Genomic DNA, 21,680 nt, shown 5'->3' on the forward strand with positions numbered 1-21,680 from the left:
GGGGATGCAATGGCTGGAAGATGGTGGTGGGTTGTCTGGGCTGGTGATTTCCAGGGAGCTTGGATTTTGAACCTGGCCTTTGCTTCCAGAATCTGTGTTGCTGGCCACTGTGCAGAACCTCTATGACCTCGGGCTTTAGGAACCCACACTTCAAGCTGCTGAGCCCCAGGCTTTAGGGTGCACTGACAGGGGCCTGCCTCAGAAGGCTTCAGGGTGACCAGTCATGATTTGGAAGTCACCTTCCACTTTGGGGTCTCTTCAGCCCCAGGAGGTGAGTCAGGGTTCCTAACCAAGGACTGACTGACTGTTCTTTTAAAAGGACTTGGATTATTCTCAATTTCCTCCAGATTGAGCTATATTTGTTAGCTCCTGAGGGTTTGGCATTTTGTTGAAGTCATTGCTTTTTATGAAACCTGACATCTCTCACATCTTCTGGCCCCCCAGTATTTTGATCTATTTTAATTTGTTTTTTAACTTCATCTTTAAGGATTTTATTTATTTATTTATTTATTTATTTATTTTAAAGGAAAAAAAACATTTTATTCTTAAATCATATACTGTAAATTGCTGCTGTTAACATTTGGCATATATATTCTTTCAGACTTTAAATATAATGAAGTTTTGTATAAAATGTTACACATAATTATCTATAAACAAGCATCACATATTTACAAAACTGGATTGTACTATGCACAACATTTTGTAGATCTTCAATATTCTTTTTAATGACCACAAGTTATTACAGTACATTAATATATTTATGTTTATTTAACAAATCCTTATCTTTGAACACTTATTGTAGGAATTACTGAGATAACACTTATCTGATTCTTTTCTTTTTTTTTTAATTGATTTTATTTTTTTTTAAAATACACCAGAGTGGAATGCATGACAATTCTTATTACACATATAGAGCACACTAACTCACCATGGAGGGGCCTGCCAGCCCTCTTCCCCGTCCCATGTTGCTGTTGGAAGTTATCATTATGGTGTTTGGACTCAAGTTTTATTAGCTCCATGTGTCTTCTTTGGGGCCTCTATAAGGACATAAATCTGTGGAAATATCCTCGCTAAATGCCAGGCCCTGGAATTAGGGGATGTTGTGTCCATAAGACTAGTGGGTTGTCTGGGACTGTGATTTCCAGGGAGTCTGGAAACCATGGTGGTGTCCTATGGCACTCCCTGTGTGTATTAGTGACCTATTGTACCATAGCAAGAAACCTGAAACCTTAGACCTTCAAACATTGAGCACCTGTTACCTCCTACATTTTCTGAAAGCAGCTTGGTAGCCACTGAGACTCTGCATCTTAATGAGATTGCAGATGAGATGTCCCCAGGGGCTGTGATCTGAGCTAGCTCAGTGGCATTGCTAGCGGCCTCCCTTCCTAGGACTGCTAGAGAGTGAGTTCTCCTGACCTAGAAGCTGACTTGCCCCAGGGTAAGTGATGTAAACAGATGTGCAAAACAGCATGATGACTTTTATAACCCAGCCCTGGAGGTGCCCACCATTCCTCTGCTGAACTTCCTTGGTCACACAGCCTAATGCTGAGGCACTCACTGCAGGAGCGGCGTGAACACCATGTGGAGAAGCTCTTTGGGGTTGGTCTTAGTGCCATATTTCTGGCAGCCTTCTATCTAGACTTAATCCCCAGGACCCGTGCCTTGATCTGCCTATTGATTGTGCTCTGTTTTAATTGTTTTTTTTTTTTTAAATATGTCATTCAGAACAATAGCAACAAATAAAGATACAACCCTCTCATTTTAAAGATGATGAAACTGAAGCATAGAAAAGTGAAGGGTCCTGCCTCAGGTTACAAAGTTGCTGCCTCAGCCCATATGAGGATTGTAGTGTCTCATCTCCTCATTCCTGTGTCCATTTTCCCTCTGATATGGGAAGAGAAGAACTGGGACATCAGCAGTTTACAAAGCAGAGGAAATGAGAAATCTCCCTCTGAAAACTCTCCCTTCAGGATGTGAGGAATACCATCCTAGCCTGACCCTGGGGTGGAGTGGGGAGTTAAATGTGATACTTTCCTGTGAGGACATTGAAGGGCCAACCTTGACAAGCCATGGTGCGTATGGTCAGCTCTCTTCATGGTGACAATCAATATGGTTATTAATAATGGCGATTGCTGATGTGTATACAGTAGTTACCAAATGCCAAGCTCTAAGCTCTTTTGAATCATTTTAGACAATCTGAATATGAGTGACACCTTCATTATCCGCTTAATACACAACGGGAGACTGAGGCCCAGGAGTAGAGTTATGTCTTGAAACACGAGGCAGAGTTGGGTCAGTGAGGGGAAGCCTCAGGTGTTCCAGATCAAGGGCACATCAGGGACACAGAAGGCTTGGGCCTCAGCCATTGTGATCATTAGAGGGCCACTTGAAAGCAGGGTCAGGGCTGCTGACCGTATATGCCGGTCACGTCTGCCCCCACAGTGTGGGCTTTACACTGACATACATGAGCCTATTTTTACAGACAGGGAAGCTCAGGCTCAGCCAGGCCATGTAGCTAGAAAGCGCTGATAACAAGGCTGAGTCTTAGGGCTGGGGACATGGCTCCCTAGTAGACATGTGCCTACCATGCCCATGGTCGGCCCTGGGTTCAACTCCCAGTACTACAAAAATAAAACAGCTACAGGCTTTAACTCTGTTTATGGTAATGTTCAGTTGTGGTTTACAGAAACCCACATGGCATGAAATTTGCCATCTTACCCATTTTTAAGTACACATTTGGTAGTGTTTAGTATATTCACGTGGCAATGTCCTGGATCTCCAGAACTTTTATATCTTGCAAAATTGTGATTCTGTACTCATCAAATGATGGGACGGGGACACTCATTTCCCACTCCCCCAGCCCCTAGCCACCAGCATTCTGCTTTCTGTCCTGATGTATCTGACTACTTTTGATGGCTGATGGAAGCATTTGTCTTCCCTGAGTGGCTCATTACACTTTGTGGTGTCCTCAAGGCTCATCTGCGTGTCTCACTCTTAGGATTTTCTTCCTTTTTGAGGCTGAGTAACGTCCCATTGTGTGCATATGCCACATTTTGTTTAGCCATCCGTCCCTGGGCGGACGCATGCCCTGTTCCCATAATGAATCACGCGACTGTGAACACAGGTGTGCCCCTGTTGTGATGGTCCATGCTCCTCTCTTTTGCAATTGTTCCTTCACGTGGTGGTTCCGTTTTTAATTTTTTAAGGAGTCACTGTCGGGCTTTCCATGGCAGCTGGACCAGCAGTGCGTCCTCTCCGCGGTCCAGGCCACATTCTGCTTCCTCATTGGGAGGAGCTTACTGTGCGAATGGCTCACTAAGGACTTTGAACCAGTAATCACCTGGCCATGTCTCCCAGGAAAAGCCATTTCTTTACAGATGCCCAGGACCCCCAGAGGGCCTGCCCTAGGTCCCCTGCTGGCCTCTCTCCCAGCTGTTGGCTAGATGCCTCTTTTCCAGACAACCTCCCTCTTCCTCCAGCTCCCCGATCCCGAGGCTTCTCTCCTCTCTCTAGAATGCTCTTGTCTGGACTTCAGAGGTTCAGAGGTGGCCAAGAGGCGTGTGGGTGTGTGGCCAAGAGGCTTTTAGGTGTGTGCTCCAGGGTCACCTCTTAGAAGACAGTTTACCAGACTATCTGGTATTAACACACTAACCTACCCCCTCACAGCAGTTTCCCTGCCTAATTGTCTTCCTGGACAGTATCTAGTGGTTCATATTTAGCCATATAGAGGCCTCCCTCCGCATCCACCAGGAACTGACCCCCTCAGGTGCCCACATCTGCAGCCGCTCTAGTCCTGTGTGTGAAGGTGCAGTTCTTGTGCATGGCCTGCACACATCGTCTCGACACTTTAGACATTGTCAAGGTCACATACAGTACTTACCACACTGGTTATATTGTCTTCCTTAGGGAATAATGATAAGGAAAAAACATCTCCCTGTTCAGTCCAGACACAGAGTCGGGTTGTGGAGTGAGGATGCAGGAGGTGGCGGCCTGCGTGCACATTTGCTTGTCTCATTATTTAAGCTGTGCCTACTGTGGGCTTGCATTGGCCGTGCTCATGGCGGTATCCTCAGCCCCACAATTGAGTCTGGCACATAGTAGGCACTCAGCATTTGTTGAGTGGATGAGGGTCTGGATAATGTGTGTGGACATTTGGGATCAGTCCTGTCATTTAGAAGCCACACTCACCAGGATGGATCAGTGTCAGGCTGTTCAGACAACCCGCCTGCCCTGCACGGGCTCCTGTTGAGCCACCTCTTGTCACTCATTGGGTTTCTGATTTCTGGGGTTGCTCTTTTCCTTATACCAGGAACATCAGTCCTAAGGCAGCCCAGGGCTGTGGCGAGGACAGGAATAAAGCAGACTATGTGGAAGGTGGATGCCTCCTTCTTCCTCCCCTCCCCCATTCACCGGGCCTTGGGACTTCCTGTTGTCCACTGTGCCCTATAAACCAGTGACTCCACTTGTCCCTCTCGCCAAGCCCCTGAAAACTTGGCTTCCAAAGTCAGAAGACGTCTACTTCTGCTTTCTCAGGCTTGAAATGATCTTGCTTTCGAATCTGTGGTTTAGTATTTAGAAAAATAAACAGATCAGTGGTTTCCCAGAGAGTAGAGGTGGCCAAGAGGCTTGTGGGGGATTTTAGATGGCACGTTAGCAGTAGGGGTTTTCTGTCTTGATAATCACTGTGTGTGTTTCATTATGGCAGGGTGCTGTGATTCACTGCAGTTTGTGAGTTCGGCCCCTGTCTCTGCCACTGACTAGTTGAGCCATGTCACCTCAGTCTTATTACTCACCTGTTCCCTGCACTTTATGCATCTTGAATTTCAGAGCATCTTGGGGGTTCTGGAAAACTGTTCCCCGGTGTCCAAAGGCCTAGGGGCACAGGGTGGTGGCTGAATGAACTGCCTTTCCTTGGCTGATAGGAGTCAAGGGAAATGGTTCTTCCTAGTTGAAAGGAATTGGGAATCGATCTCTTGGATCCCTTGACCACTCCTCACACTGTCAAAATAATCCCAGTGGCCTCTGGTGTTTTTACTGCAGATGCTCTTCAGAGGGCTTCAGATGGAGCATTGACTTCCCAGGTATGGTCACTGGGCCAGCAGTAGCAGTGGCCTGTGGGTACAGAATTGTTCTCAGCCTCCACCCAATCCTCCTGAATCAGAAGTGGGAAAGGGACCAGCTGCTCTCTTGACAAGCCCTCTTGTGCACGGGGGATGTGAGAGCCATTTATTGGGTAAATTAGTCCGCTTTCTGTCACTGTAACAAAATGCCTGAGATAATCAACTTCTAGGGAACAAAGTTTCATGTTGGCTCATGGTTGTAGAAGTTGCAGTCCATGGTCACTGGCCCCACTGCTTTGGGCCTGTGCTGAGGCAGAACATCATGGTGAGAGTGTGTGGCAGAGCACAGCTGCTCATCTCATGGAGGCTAGAAAGCAAAATAAAAGAGAGGGGAACTGGCCAGGGATAAAATATACCCTCCAAGGGCACATCCCCAGTGACCTAGTGCCTCCATCCTCCAGTCCTAACACACCCCCTGAGGTTCCACCACCGCCCGTTGCTCATTAAGTTTTGAATCCACAGGTGAGGTTGGAGCCCTCGGGATCCAGTCACTTTCCAAAGCCCCCACCTCTGGAAACTGCTGCATTGGAGACCAAGCCTTCAACTCATGAGCCTTTGCAGGACATTCCAGATTCAAATCATGTCCCTGGGTCCCCTCACCCCTCCACCTCAAGTATCATGCCCCCCCCCCGGTTTTCAGATGAGGAAGTTAAACAGGAGGATGCTGTGTGCTTCTTGTTGGGTTTATTCTTTCAGTCAAGGGCAGAGAGCCTGCTTTCTCTGGGCAGCCTTCTTCCATTCCCCCACCTAGTCCTCACCATAGCTGGGGGCGGCTCTTTGTCTTCATCTTGCAGATGAGTACGGGAGCACGTGGGGGGTCATGTCAGAGTGAGCGCTCATGGTTTACGGGACCAGTGCCTAGACTAGTCTACTCAAATAATTCAAAGAACATGATCCTAGCCATTATCTCTTATCCAAGCCTAGGGAGCTAAATGCCCCTGTGGGTTACCTCCTTCATCATCCCCTAGGAGTCGCCAGCTGTGGTTCACCATCTGCAGAGAGTCTCCTTCCATAGCCCCTCTGATGCCACATTCACGAAGGTTTCCCTGGCTTCCTGGCTTTGCTGTAGCCTCCCTGATCGGAGATGCTTAGGGGAAGTGTGCCTCTGGGCCCAGTGCCTGGAGGGGAGCCAGAGCCCTGGGGTGCTGCTAATGCTGGCGTTGGTCTGAATTTCCAGAGGATGGGGACGAGTTTACCTTTATATGCTCTGAGCCCAGCACTGTGCTGGCACATCAGAGACCCCGAAAACATTCATGCCCTGAATCCTTCCTGCAGATTCTAAAATGAAGGTCTTCACTTGACTCCAGGTGTCAGCAATGAAACCTGGTTCACAGCTCTGCCCGCACCTCACCTGTGTCTTCAGGTGCAGCTTGCAGAGGTTCAAGGTGTGCTGAGCAGCATGTGGTGAACTAAAGGAAGTGAGCGGAAACCTTCAGGGTTTCCTTGGAAAGAGGCTTTGTGTGTGTTAGTCTGAGAACTTCGTGAAACTCCTTAAAGTTATGAACAAAATTTATAAGTCTCGGCTTTACGCTAGTGCCCCGCCCTTTAGAGATCAGCAAATATCCCTGAACACCTTAAAGTCCTCTGCTTTCCTTCCAGCCTCAAGGGTAGATACTGTGCTGGCGAGGTCCTGCTATTGGTCAGGACTGGCAGGACACAGATTGCACACTCAGGGGCGAAAGGGTTCAGGGGCAAGATAAAAGTGTGGGTAAATTAAGGGCAACCTGCCAGGGAGGTTATGCTTTCTGGAAGGTGTTGCTACACCCCCAGGGGCTGAAGGAGAAGTGGGAGGGGTAATGGCACTGGGAATTCCCAAGGACCCTGAGGGGAACTGGGGAAGATCTGACTTTTCAGGCTCCCTGGGTGCCTCTCATTGATCAAACTCAACCAGAAACAGAGCAAAAAGAAGCCTGGTTAGTTTAGCCTATTAAGGCTGGGCTCCGAGGGTTCAGGATAAGCTGGGAGGTAGAGGAAGGAGAGGAAATGAAAACATCATCCCATCCTCCATCCACACTTTGTGGGAAGTAAAGATGAGTGTGGTGAGCCTGAGACCTACCATCACAAGGCCCGAGAGGAAGGCTGAGCCAGAGGAGACCCCATCACAGAATGTGACATTTAGACCCCACCCTTCTAGAGGAAGAATGGAAGGTCTTGGTCTTTAGGATCATCTGTCATCCACTGTACCAAGAAACTTACAACCTAGACTTCACAGCTGCAAAACCTGATGTTAACATGATGATGATTCTGCCTACAGGAAGCTTCATCCCTGTTCCCTGTTCTGTCCATTCCAGCCCCTACCCTGACCCTCTCTCATTGTTCACCTGGGCACCTGCAACATTTTAGGCCACCCCAAATCCTTCCAAGAGTATATTTGATGATGCTGTAATTTTCTCCTTTCCTAGGTAGCAGGGCCCTGCTGCTAGAGCTCCAGATGATGAATTTATTCATAGTGGCAGGTGTACTGGATGAAACTAAAGAGATTGGAAAATTATGTAAAATGTTTGAGAATGTGCACACTAGCGCTTACATTTAATGGGCCCATTTGAAATAGTCCCTGAACCCTGAAGCCAAGACAAAGTTTGATATCTGGGAGGCAATGTGTTTAAATATTTGTGATTCAGAAGAGCCTGATTCTGCATGTTTTCCTGATCCTCAACCCCTTCCTGGGTCTGTCTCCGGGGTGCAGGCTTCTTCCTATTCATTTCCTTCATGATTTACATGGGGGCAGTTGCATCTGCATTATAATCCTTCATCCTGAGTCTATTGGAGATATTATCCTGAGATAAGTAATGACGCCTTCATTGTACAGGTGGGGAAATTCAGATGTGCATGATTAGACTGAGCAAAGGCAGCAGTAGAATCCAGAAGGATCTGAACTCCTCCCCACCCCTTGTTTTCCTCCCCCTTTCTTCCTAAAAAAGGGGTAACTTGACGTTTTGGGGAGGAAAAATCTTTGTTGGGGGGCATTTTTGTGCACTGAAGAATGTTTAGTCGCATCTGAGGTCTCTACCCAATAAATTCTAGTTGGACATGGTGGTGCAGGCCTGTAATCCCAGAGGCTTGGGAGGCTGAGACCACGCCCTTCTCCAGCACTTGTTGACACCCTAGAAGGTCTCAAGGCATCCTGGAATGTCAAGACCTAGGACCAGGGAGGAGACAGCCTCCTGCCGAGAGGCACTGCCTTCCTGTCCACCATGTGAACATCCAGACTCTCAGGTGGTTGGATTAAGTAGCACTAAAGACACAGGATATATTTTAAAATCTTTTATATTATTTCTGATGTATCAGCAGGGTTAGGGATTCCATTCCAGAGTTCAAGTTCCAATTCTCTCAGCCTATTTCCTGAGAGCCTAAGGAATGTCCTTCTGCAGTCCTGCAGGAGGGGGCATGACTGGGGTGGCAGTCTGGACAGATTTCCACAGGGAAGGCTGCTTCCCAGCAGGACAGAATCTAGGCATGCACTGTCTGTTCTTCAGGAGGCCAGATGACATCCTGTGCAGCTTGCCGTAGAGCAGGGCTTTGTCAAGCCAAGCCACACATCAAAAAGGATGATTATCAGAAGCAGGAGGTGAACAGGAATGCTGCTGGCAGCAGGGCTAGCTGGCTGGAAGTCCCCAGTCCAGCCAGGAAGCTTTGAGCGTCTGCAGAGTCTTTGCCTTAATAATCCAATCACAGCACTCCCGGACACCCAGGTGCCCCACCTGGGCACTCAAGAAGGCATTTTTGGTATGATTGGAGCTCAGTGTGCTGAGCAAGGTGTTCTGCTCTTGACACCTGTTCTTCCCTCACTCCAAGCAGTCGCCTGTAAGACCTGGGTTATGCCCCTTCCTTGCGGTCAGTCAGCTGACTCTGGTGGCTTCCCTGGGTCCGAGGACAGGGCGGATGGTACATCCGAAGCCTGTGCTCCTATCATTTTAGAGTTGCTGAACTGTAGGTTTTTCTTCAATTCCTCCAGTCTTGATTTTCTTTGAATGATCATCCAGTGGGGACCTGGAGATTTTGGCCCCTTTGTCTCTGATGTCACTGTTTCGTTGACTCTAACCTAAGAGAGATTCAGAGACTCACAAACTGTGTGAGCCATGGCCTCTCCTCTGGACCCAGATGGTTGATTCATCCTTTCAGGGTGTATTTCTTCCTCCTCTGTTTTACCAGTCATCTTTGTCTTTGTGCTTGGGGGCAGGGGACACAGTGTTTGCCTATTTGAACCAATCACCATTTCTCTCGTCCCCAAAATGTAATTGAAAAGAGTCTTAATGGCTTCCAAATGATGATAGCTCCATAAACCGATTAAAAAGGCTTTAATAAAACTGTCTTGTGATCCTCTCGCAGAGGCAGATGGTGCCCTTTGTTGTCTAATGATCCCAACTTTAAAAGAAGGGCTTTTGCTTCCTTGCGGGGCTGCAACTCTGGAAAGGCCATCCCCCTCCTGTCTCAGTGTTCATCCTGTGTTCTTCTCCTCCTCCCAGACAATCCACGTCGCCATCGTCTGTGCCGGATACAATGCCAGCCGGGACGTCGTCACCTTGGTCAAGTCCGTCCTCTTTCACAGGTAGGAGCATCCTTTACATTCTGTGGGCTGGGGTATCTCCCTGGCTGCCTGGGGGAGGGTTAAATAAGAGTGACATTTCACCCTTCTTTCTTGCTGCCATGAAAACACAATTTTTCTCCCCAATCCTGGGAAGGTTATTGTGGTCATAATGTTTCCTGGCAACAGTTAGGTGCTACCTTGCCATGGTGAGAGTTGTAGCTCTCAGATGTCGAGGGACCTTCCAAGTCACCCCAGATTAGGTGCTTCAGTTGTACCTAAGCTGTAGGCAGCTTCCCCTGCTGCCATTCACCAGATCTCTCTTTTTATATACCCCCCTTGGAAGGTTATGTCTTGTGTCTCCCCAAAATTCATATCTCAAAGCCCTAAACCTGGTACCTCAAAATTCCACTGTTTGCTGATAAGAACTTAAAAGAAGTGTATAAATTAAATAGATCTATTTGGGTGGGCCCTAATATAATATGACAGGTCTTTTAGGAAAAAGGAGATCAAGACATAGACCCTTAGAGAGGGAGACCATGTGAACACACAGAAGACAGCCCTCTACACACCAGGAGGGGTGGCCTGAAGAGATCTCCGATTTCTAACCTGCAAAACTGCAGAAAAATAACCTTCTGTCATTTCAGCCAGCTATTTGGGGCATTTTGTTATGGCAGCCCTCCTAAACTAATACACATTACTTTCTCTGGCCCATCTGTGGGCATTTGTGACTGTTGAGAAGTCCTGCTTTATATTAAACTGAAATCTACACGTGCCCATAGCTGATATTTGTTGCCCCTGGTGGATTCAGTTATGGAACCAGTTTAAGAATTGGTTTCTCATCCACCTGGAAGCAGAGGTGCCTCTCGAGAGTCTTCCCGAAGTTAAACTTTCACCATTTACTTGCTCTCTCATGGGACGTTTCTTCTGTCCTCTCACCATTTTGGTTGACATCTAGACATACTCACGTCCAGAATCATGTCTGCATTTCCAGCTGGTGTCCTCGGCTCTGTGCTAACTTCTTACCAAGAGTTCAGAGGAAGCTCATCCACAATAAATAGTGCAGGGTATATCAGATGATCAAGGCCGGCTCCAGAAGGTTCTCGTCAGAAGCAGAGTCTTGAGAAGCTCTCAGAGTTCAGGGTAAAGCTTTACACCTGAATCCCAACATGTGGCCCAACATGTGGCCCAACTAGGGATGGGTGACACCAAGACATGCCAACCCTGCGAGACCCTGGGGTTCCACCTTCTCCCTCAGTCCCCCCACCAGGCTGTCTGTCATCATGCCTTGCGATTCTCCGTAGATGTCCCTCAGGTCCACCCCTTCCTCTGCATCCCACTGTGGCTGTCACAGCCTAGGTATACCTGTTCTCTGACTCTCAGATGTCTTCCTGCCCTTCAGACCCACCTCTTCTGACACCAGCATTGTATTTCAGACAGGTGGCTGTGATCTCTTACAATCTTTCAATGGCTTTTCCTTATCAAGGGGAAAGAATTGAACCTCTTTGCCGTGACACGATGACAGTGGGGGGCTCTGAGATCATTCTCCATATCCCTGTCCCTCCTCTCCTTGCTTTGGCTTCATGCCCTGCAGCTCTGAGCTGCTCGTAGCTCCCTGGCCTCTCCTGGGGTTCCACTGGCTGATCTTCCTGGCAGGCCATCTCAACACTTCATCCCTATTCTTCTTCTGCCACACCCACAGTGGCAGCTCCCCCCACTGTTGGTTTTGTGTTGCTGTGACAAAATACCTGAGATCAATGACTTAGAGAAAGAGAGACTGATTTTGGCTCACAGTTTCAGAGGTTTCGGTCCATTGTTGGCTGGCTTCATTTTGGGGGGGCTTTTGGTGAGGCAGAGCATCATGGTGGAAGGGCATGGTGAAGCGACATTGTTCCCGGCATCTGGGGCCAAGAAAGAAAGTGACAGAGACAGAGGGGACCGACTGAGAGAGAGGAAGGGGTAGGATATACCCTTCTCTTCTTATTATTTTTTATGTTTTAGTTGTAGATGGACACGACACCTTTATTTTGTTTATTTATTTTTATGTAGTGCTGATGATCAAACCCAGTACCTCAAATTGCAAGGCAAGAGCTCTCCTGCTGAGCCACAACCCCAGCCCCAGGATGTACCATTTAGGGGACATCCCCAGGGGTCTTCTTCCCCCAACTGGACCCCACCTCCTACAGTTTCTTCCACCTTCCATTAAAGGCATCAAATTACTAATGCATCAATGGATTAATCCACTGAGAAGATGAGAGCCCTTATGATTCAATCACTTCCTCACAGCCCCGCCTCTGCACATGGCTGCATTGGTGACCAAGCTTTCAACACATGAGCCTTTGGTGACATTCCAGATACAAATCATAATAACCTCTTACCATGGAAGACTTCACAGGTATCCCTTTAACGGAGAGCCCTTCTGTGCCCCTCACCTGGGGTGTTGGCCACTCTTCCACCAGATGGCAGTACCCTGTGCATCTTTCTGTTGTATTTCCTACGTTGTTCTCTATGTATCCATCCAAAGTATGTTTTCTGTGGCAGAATGTAGGCTTCACTATACCTTATTTTTCTGTATCCTCCGTTATCTTAGCAAATATCTGTCTTAGCGAATATCTTGATGCTTGGTGAATGTGACTCTGGGCCCTCGGGTAGTGAAGAACCTGGAGATACATTCATTCAATCAACCAGCTGACAGGCCCAGCCTAGACTTAGTTCAGTTTCCAATTTTATTCAGAATTGCCACCGCACAGCTGAGTGACTTTCAGCGGGTCACTTAAACTCTTTAGTTCCTATATCACTTAGCTTTTGCTCTGAAGCCGTTCACTTTAGCTTTCTTGGTTTACATCATGTACCTCTTCCTACGCTCACCTTGGTGTTTCTTTTGCACCGCCCCCCGCCACACACACAGGTGGCTGTATTTAGCTGCAGGTTAGCCAAACATCAACTTGGCTGTCCTATTGCAGTGGGGACCTGGTGGAAGAAGGGAGCAGGAAACCTACATAATAGTGTCAGTTAGAGAAGGGGTCTCCCACCTCTTCTTCCTCCTCTGTCCACTTGGGACTATGATTTCAGTTGCCCACTGGAGGAAGAAAGAGGACTATCAGGGAAGGAATGGCCAATGGGGCTCAACCCCGTGGTCTTCCGGTTCCAGGGGGGATGTGCGTCCCACACGGCCCAGGCTGCTGTGCTGTGTTTGAGCCTCCTGTGGTTCTGCAGCCTTCGCCGGCTGCTTGAAACCAGGGGCCGTGTTAGCTGAGCCCTGAGTCAGATGAGATGAGTGAGTCTCTGCTTGTGTTTGTTGCCTGTCTCCCTGATAGAAAGAGCCCACTGTTCTGAAAAAAGGTATTTGCATGATTATAGATATTCAATTATGCTATTTCTCAATTATGACTAATTTTAAGGTCACAGGATCTTCCTAGGTTATTGTCGAGTATAAATTTTATTCCTGTTGCTTTTGCTACAGATCACATCATCCAGTAGTTGTTGAAATTGTGAAAACCCTGTTGAGTATAAATTTTCACTCCTACAGTCACCATGCAGCACAAAGAGGTTAAAATTAAAAATAGCAGTTTTATTGTCAGCAGCTGCTGGCAGGACTCCCTTCCATGCGGGCCCAGGGCTTGGGGAATAAAGGCAGTTTAATGTTTGTAATGAATATTCTGCCACTCTGTGAATGGCTGCTTGATCTTCCTGGACCAAATACCACTGAAGCCCACCCCAGTCTCTGAAATCCTAGGAATAAGAAGGATTGTGTGAACTGAAGTGCTGGTGATAATGAGTTGGGACATCAAGACAAAAGGACATTGAACAGACTTTCAGCTCAGAAAGTCCAGCTATAAATAGCTTCATTGCCTCCCAAACATGTATGGAGATTTACTAAGACATGATTATGAAATATGTTGACAAATGAAGAGCCTTCCTAATGTTAATAATATAATAATAGTGACACACAGTGCTTCTTTTGGCTTTCACTGTTAATTACAGTCATTATATTTATTTTCCGTGCAGGATTTTCAGCAAATTTTCACTTAAGTGTGGCTTCGTTATGTCAGTTTTCCTTCTGCAGTGGTGACAGTGGGCATTCTACATTTTAAAAGGTGGTAAGAGAGTTTTGTGAGCACTCTTGTCCACCAATACTCGTGGAGAAAATTTGTTGCTGTAAAGTTTTGGAAACAAATTTCATTATATATGCCAAAGGCCTTGTCCTTGTCCTTGTAGGATGACCCAAGCTAGAGATAAACCTTTTCAAAAATATTGAATCTATTTTAAAACAATAAGAATAATTGAATATCTTCTTATAATAAACCGTGCACTCAGCTTTAGAAAATACGTCATCACACAGAGCAATGCAGATGATCTAAAATGAGCAAAAGTAAAATTCAAAATGGAATGCGTCACCTGAACTCCAGTGTCCAGACAGGCATGCACGCACGTACAGGGTCAAAATACAGGGATGAGAAAATAGCAGAAAATATATGAAAATGTCACTTTTGCAAATTGTGTTTGGGTGAACTTTGTTTATATTTTCTCCGTTTCATATATTTTTGGGTCCCATCATTATGCAGCCTCTATGTTGATAAAAAAAAAAAGGTGGATGAGAAAAAAAGATACAAGGTGTATGTGATGATGTTTTAGTATTAGTAGAAAATAGCATAATACACACCCATGTCACCTCCGCAGAAGAATATTCAGTGAAAAGTTTGGAGAATGCCAGGAACACCAATCCCGATGGTAAATCAACTGGGAAATATTGCTGCTCTTGAAGAAAACCCAGCACTTAGCAGGCAGAGAAAATAAATATTTATTTAGTAACTAAGCGTTTACCTCCTGGGCAAGAGGGTGGATGGCTTGTAAAATTTTAATGTTTTTTTGCCATGATGATCTACTGGCTCGCTCAGTCTGCATTCCTGTTGGCAGGGAGAAAATAGTTATTACCCTTACTTTGCATATCAAGCAGTTTTTCTTCTTACTGTTTTTAAAAACTTCCCTGATGCCCCTGGAGATCGGGGAGGGTAAAAGCGTGTCTGTGGCCAGCGTGTGCCTGTGGTTGTCTCATTGCTGATTCCAGGACACTCCTGCAGAAGCATCTTTCAGGTTGTCAAGGAGGGCTTGAGACTTGACTGTGAACAGGAAGCCCACCGAGGTGCTACTTTCCTCCTGGCAGGAGCTGGTGACCTAGGCAAGTCACTGCGCTTTGGCTCATTCCCCACCTGCCAGAGAGCTCCCTCTGCATCAGGTTCTGTTCTAAGTGCTGAATCCCCTATGCCTCCTTCATTACGTCATTTTCCAGACAGTGAAACTCAGGACCAAGAATGTGAGGTCATGACCTAAGGTGACTCCAAGAGGGTGGTCCAGGCCAGCTTAGAGCCCCCTCAATCTAGCTTCCGAGTCTGAGCTCTTTACCAGAGCAAAGATACTATCTTTAGTATCTTTATTTTTGTTTCTAGTTTTAGTCATCAATTTGGGTGGTAGTACAGACATCCTGCTCATTATTGTGATCTTCATAATTATCTTTCTCCTTCTCAGACTTGTGTTTTTGAGGTGCTGAGTGTAGATGCATAGAGCTTTTAAAGGCTGGGCTTCTGGCATCTGGACAGACTGAAGACGATAGCATGAGTGAGGAGCATCTGTGACCAAAGAGGAGCTCTGTGCTCTTTGGCCATGCTGCAAATGTGAGTCCAAAGAGAACTCACCTGACAGGTGAGCTGCCGAGCTCCACGTGGGCTATTGCATTTGAACTTCTCAGCCTGATACAGTAGATGCTGCTAGTCCAGCAAATGGGTGGGAAACCAAGGGCTTGAGATGGGAAGATGCTTGTTCCCTCCCAGGTGCTGATCCAAAGATCCCCCCGTAGCTGTGCTAAGTCCCACCTCCATGCTGTTGCTGCATCACTGGGCCTTTTGATTTTTCTAGAAAGCTCCTCTGTTCTTCTCCCGTGGAGAGCATTACTGACTTGTCCTTGAATCTTCCCTTATCATCAAGGCCACTTGACCTGCCTCAGACCAAGGACTCACGCTGAAAACCCTCACCCCAGCTGCGGTGATTTTCTGAAATGAGTTCTATTAAATCTCCTAAGTGTCACAGATTCACTGAGCATTCGCAGTGCTGTCACAGGCTCTTTCTTCTCCTAAAATTGCCATCGCATCGTAACTTAATAATTAGAGATGATCTCAGCTCCTAAGGCCTTCTTGTGTATGTTAATATCAACAGACCCCAGATGGCCTGGCGGGGGCTGCAGTTCATTCCCCACAGCATAAGAAAGGGAAAGCAGGAGAAAAACGTCACTTTGGCTCCTTTGTCACCCTGTGTCTGTTGCATCCAGACCTGGAACAGGGGAGCCTCTTAGGAAACAGAGGAAGCAGGAGCACTGCTCATTAGGAGAGAAGTTGCAGGCCCCCCTGAAGGCACTGTGCTTACTTCCCTCTGCACCTCGAGGACTGTTGGAGGAGAACGGCTGATGTCTGTAGCCGCCTCTGGGATGCTGTAAGCCAGGCCAGCAAGGTGGGGCCACCTGTCCCCAGACACCTCTTGTTATGGGTCTAAAGCAGTGCTCCCCCAAATGCATGTACAATTAGTGACTGGCGTAAGGGACTATTTAGGTGTTTCACAGGTATAAAGCTCCATAGCCTTGAATCATTTATTGAGAAAATCATTCCTTTGGAAGGAGCTTCTATTAACTTCAGTTGGTAAAATTCACTTTGGAGTAAATATGTCCTTAATACTTGTCTAACTGGTGCTAATCATTCTTTGAAGGAGAGAATAGGCTCTAGGTTCACAGCCTGTAGCTGATGTTGGAACGTGCAGGCCTCTGCCATCACAGGGTTGGGGAATCAACCCTCCTGAATTATGAAATGAACATGAAATAAGACTCAGAAATCACACAAACGGAGAATGAAGTAATCTTGACTGCTGTCAGTCAGAAGTTATGAGCTGCTCTGTCATATGTGAATCATCTGTCTCGCATGTCCCTGTGAATTGGACTTAGCCTCCCATACTTCCCAGCGAAGGGACCAGCCTGGACTCCTCCTGGGCCTCCCACCTGGCCACCTCACTTACTGCAGGAAAACATGGCTCAGCCTGGAACTGCACCATGGTCAGGCACTTTGTAAGCACTGGGGAGAGAGAGTGATCAAGAGAATAAATACTGCATCAAACGGAGAAGCTCCACGCTGGCAGCTCACAGTCTAGAGGAGGGGAGGAGGTAGACCTAAGCTGAGTTTGGAGGTCCACAGCATTGGCAAGTGCTAGGAAGAAACCAAACAGGGCCTTGGCAAGGATAGTGGTGAGGGATGCGGTACCTTGGGTGGGGTAGCTCTGGAAAGCCTCCCCGAGGAGGTGCCCTTGGGGTTTGTTCTGCAGGAGGAGCAGGAGCTGGTCACATGCAGAACTGGATACACACGTGGCTGGAGTGTGGGCTTGGAGGAAGAAGAGGGAAGACATGAACTTTGAGAGGCAGAGAGGGTGAGATCCTCGAAGGTCAGCTCCTTGCAGGAGGCCAGACCCTATGCCTTGAATGATGGCCAAAGGTTCTGTGATCATTTTGGAGACTGTACTGATGAGATGGAAGATGGGATGAAGGGAGAATAAGAGTGACTGTGTTCATGAGGTGGCGCCAGATGGGAGATGGGAGAAGGATGATGACGTTTACCAAGTCCTTACCACCTGCCGGTCTCTGTCCTAAGCACCTCAGATATTCAGCCAATCTGACTGATCTGGTGAGGCTGAGGGAATCAAGCACTTTGGATTGGCAGGAAATGCTGGAGGAAGAAATTGTAAGGGACCAAGGAAGGGCAAAGGGATTTCTGTTTGGGGAATCAACTGAGCTGTTCATTGATGCAGTCATTCAGAATACACTCGAGTCCCCACTCAATATGCCAGCTGGTTCTGGGGACTGCTATGGTACAGTATGAGTGACATACCACGTCTCTGTCCCCTGGAGTTTGAATTCTAGAGCAGAGGCAAGTTATACACAAACACTCCACAAATAATCAGAAGCTTGGTGTGTTTGCAGCATTGTAATTGGGGCCTTCTTGATTCCAAGGATCCCACGGGTCTGTGGGGCCATCTGGCTGGCAGTAGGATTTGCAAGTTCATGCTCAGGGGAGACATTCTGGCTTACCCAGGGGCTCTGCGAAATATAGTCTAGACAATGTTTTCAGATACTTTCACTGCGTGCGGCATGGTGCACCTTAGAAAGGCCACCGTGAAGTGCTGTTTACAGGGACCACAGTCTCATTTGGAGATGGGTTACAGTTCTCTTGATGTCCCCCAAAGTGGAACATGAGTAGACCCCTCTGAGTATTCCTCTTGACGGGCATGACACACAGCTGCTGCTGGTTGGCCAGCCTTTGATGCCAGGAAGCTGACAGGGCTAGTGTCACTGGGTGGGGGCCATATGTCCTCCAAATAAGCACTTTCTTATCCTTCTACTGAGGGAGGCTGGACAAGAACACAAGCCCCTTTCATGGTACAGACACCTAGGCCTGGCCTATAGGCGAGGAGCGTTTCTTTTCCCATTTACTCTTGCTCCTGAGAGAGACTTTACACAGTGCAGAGGAACACAGACGGGAAGCCCTGTGGATGGTTGGCAGCGTCCTCCTTGAGAGCCTGCTCCCTTCTCCTTGGCTCTGCAACCAGCTCATCACCTCCCAGGACCGCGGCTTTGATCAGCTGCCTGCTGAGCCTCTGGTTCTTTTGCTGTTGGATAATCTGAAGTTTGTAGTTCTTGGGAATTCACATCCTCAGGCCCTGTCGACCCTTAAGTCTTTGTCTCTCTTTCGTCTTTTGTCCTCCTTGTTCCTGGCATACAGGAGCTATCTAGGGTATGCTGTCTGATCCAGCCAGGCGGGACTGTCCCCTTTCCTCTGCAGGCTCTGTCCTTCCCACCTGCTCTTTCCCTTGTTCTGTTGTCTACTGCAGGATGCCCCCTCCAGCCTTCTCCTGCACCCTCCCAGAGCCCCTGTTTAATTGCCATATCGTCCATGAAAGCTTTCGACATTCTCCACCACCGAGAAGTGGTCTCTTGTCCTCTGCTTCCTGCAGAGGTCTGTATAGCTCAAGTTGTGGATCACCACTGTAGGAGCGCCTTCCCATTATTGTCCAAGTTGGCCTATGAGGATGTAGGCATTCTGTTCACAAGCTATGTGGCTCCGTGAGACAGCCCAGCCGAATGGCACATGTTCTAAAGATCTTGTAGTTCCCTCTACCAGATTGTTAGCTCCCGAAGAGAGAGAGAGCTCTTAGCTCGTTCCAGCTGTATCCCAAACGTACCTTGTGTGTGGTTAAGGCTTCATAGTGATTTGTTGAGCATTTATTCACACATCCCACCACATACACACACACCATTTTTTTTTGTCTATGTATAGGTGAACTAATTGAAAATATTTTATTAAAAATGGATCAATCAGCACTAGAAATGGTGATGCAAAAGTAGTAAAGTAATATTGTAAAGTAATATCTTGTAAAGTAATATTGGTGATAGTCAGCATTTATTAGAATCTTATTATGTACCAGGTACTTTACTGAGCACTTTATATACATATTATCTCACTTTATCCTCACAATTACCCACTGTGATATTACTCACCAATATCATTTCTGTTTTGAAGAGGAGATAGAGAGGTCTAGAGAGGTGAAGTAACTTGACAGTGCTGAAGCCAGTGTTCCAACCCTGGAATTCTGGATCAGGTTGCAGTTTGTTCTTAGTTAGTAATCATTTTCAGGCATAGACTCTGAACTGTCGTGTGGAGGGTATCGTGTACTGGTTTTAATTTTTAGCATGGTGTTTTCGCTGCCACAGGAGGGTCACTGTTGTTTCCTCCTGTTGAACATGTTTATTGCGGACTAATAATTTGCCAGGCTCTTTCCTGGTCACTGTGGATGGGAATGAAAAGATGGCCCTGTCTTCAGGAGCCTTGTGGTAGACTGGGAGTAGGTATCCCAAGGCCCCATGCAGATGGGCGATTGACTCTTCAAACAAGTTTGCAGGAGAAAGATATAAGGAAGGGTTTCAAGAAGGTGGCCCAGAGGAGAGTTCTTACAAGGAGAATTTTGAAGGATGGGCAGGGGTCATCAAGTAGGGAGAGGGTCTCCTCTGCAGAGGAAAGAACACCAGCAGATGAGCAGAGAGCATTGACGGTGGAGCAGCTGGACGTAGCTTGGCCCATTTAGTATTGCCACCTCATGGCTCAATTAGCTGACAATCGTGTGGGCTTACAGGTATTCACTCTCCGTGAGTGAGACACTGCTGTGGCTAGTACGACACTGGGAGGTGGTTGTGCCAACATTGAGGGATAAATGGACCATCCCTCATGGCTGTGGCTTTGTCTACCTGCCTTTGCCTTGGCCTTCGGGTAGCTCACTGGCCACTGAGCAAACTCATGTTCTCTTGGGCCACAATCACCACTAAGGCAGCTTCCGAAAGGGGAGCTTCTCATGGGGCTCCCCTTCCCTTAGAGGGTTTAATGGGAGAATTTGCAGGATTCTGCAGTGGTTCCCTTGGGGCAGTTTGCTGAGCCACTTGTCTCTTTAATTCATCTACTCAGTTTGTCACTCTTAGGCAGTTTATACAGGTGTGGCAGTTTGTTCTTGGTTAGTAATCATTTTCAGACATAGATTCATCTATACAGGAGCAGCAACTGGCCTTGCCAACCCCTTCTTAAACTTGTGCTCAGTCACCAACCCAGGAACTGCTCTCTTGCCTTTGGCTTCTTCTGTTCCATTTTTGTCCCATTTGTAAGATCTTTTCTCCTAAAATTCCTCTAGATTCAACTTCCTGTTGCTCTTCTTTAGACTTTGTGTCTGTATTTTGTGCTACTATAACATAATGCCAGAGAATAATGTTTAAAGGACAAAAATTTATTGAGTGAAGAATTTGGAGGCTGAGAGGTCCCATATCAAGATGCCAGCATTTGGCAAAGTTCTTCTTGCTGTGTCATCACATGGGAAAAGGCAGAAGGGCAAGAAAGAGCAAGGGTCTAATTCAGCCTTTAATAAGGAAACCACTCCCACAATAACAGTATTAATCTATTTGAGAGGGAGCACCCCATGACCCAAATACCTCTCTTCCATGAGGACAAGGCTCTAGATGACTCCATCATGAAAGCCTATTTTCTTTTGGAGAAGAACAAGCAGGAAACTCAACTTACCCTGTGCCTGGGGAGAGGTGTCTGGCCAGCTGTCCACAGCTGACCTGACGACGTGGCCCCTCTGTCAGTGTGTGTCCGCACTAATGCCCGTATGTCCAGCTGGTAGACATAATGTTTGGCCACATCCTTACCTACACCCTCCCTGAGACTTCTACAAACACACATCCTCTGGTAACAGAGGATTGTCTTGGGTGGCCCGTTGATACCTTCTGTGGTGTGTGCCAGTCACCTCTCTGAAACACCAAGGTTCGGAGAAATGACCTCCTTCCTTTCACTGCTGTGTCCTCACCACAAAGCACCCTTGGGTTACCAGCCGTAATTACTTTCCAAGTGCTGTTGGCAAGTGGGAGCTCGGGAGGGATGTGCCTGATGCTGGAACTCCCGGGCCTAACTCTCCCTGGCCTTCTCCTGTCCCCTGCAGACGGAACCCTCTGCACTTCCACCTCATCGCTGACTCCATCGCCGAGCAGATCCTGGCCACGCTCTTCCAGACCTGGATGGTGCCCGCTGTGCGCGTGGACTTCTACAATGCAGATGAGCTCAAGGTACGGGAGGGAGGAAGCCCGAGGCCTCCCTGGCCTGTCCCCATGGGGAGCTTTTCTCTGCCCCTTTAAATTGACTCACAGTGCCAGACGTCAGGGCTCCTCTGGATAATGTCCAGGATATGACAGAGGTTGGCATTATTACTGAGAGCACTAAGGCAACCAATCCATTAACACAGAATCCATGCCAGTCCCTCAGTGCGGGAGGCCATATCTGAAAGTGTTCCATGGTAGGATTGGAGAGGATTTTGTTCCCCAGTGAGGTAAATCCTGAACTCAGTCTGAGTGACCTGGGTTGGAATTTGTGTATTGTCATTGACTGGTCTTAAGATGCAAGGTGAGTCAC

The 21,680-nt window shown here is 47.4% G+C and overlaps 1 protein-coding gene across 3 annotated transcripts in view; it reads left to right on the forward strand.

Annotated features, from left to right (window-relative positions):
- The window catches only part of Large1 (LARGE xylosyl- and glucuronyltransferase 1), a 493,847-nt gene that overhangs the window by 233,785 nt on the left and 238,382 nt on the right, over nt 1–21,680 (forward strand). For all 3 annotated transcript variants that reach the window (XM_071609558.1, XM_027940415.2, XM_071609559.1), the window contains 2 exons: nt 9,587–9,669; nt 21,214–21,337. In XM_071609558.1, the coding sequence (XP_071465659.1) occupies nt 9,587–9,669; nt 21,214–21,337 (207 nt within the window). The remainder of the gene's footprint in view (nt 1–9,586; nt 9,670–21,213; nt 21,338–21,680) is intronic.

The sequence above is a fragment of the Marmota flaviventris genome, chromosome 3 (assembly GCF_047511675.1).
Source record: "Marmota flaviventris isolate mMarFla1 chromosome 3, mMarFla1.hap1, whole genome shotgun sequence".
In the NCBI taxonomy this organism is placed as follows: Eukaryota; Metazoa; Chordata; class Mammalia; order Rodentia; family Sciuridae; genus Marmota; species Marmota flaviventris.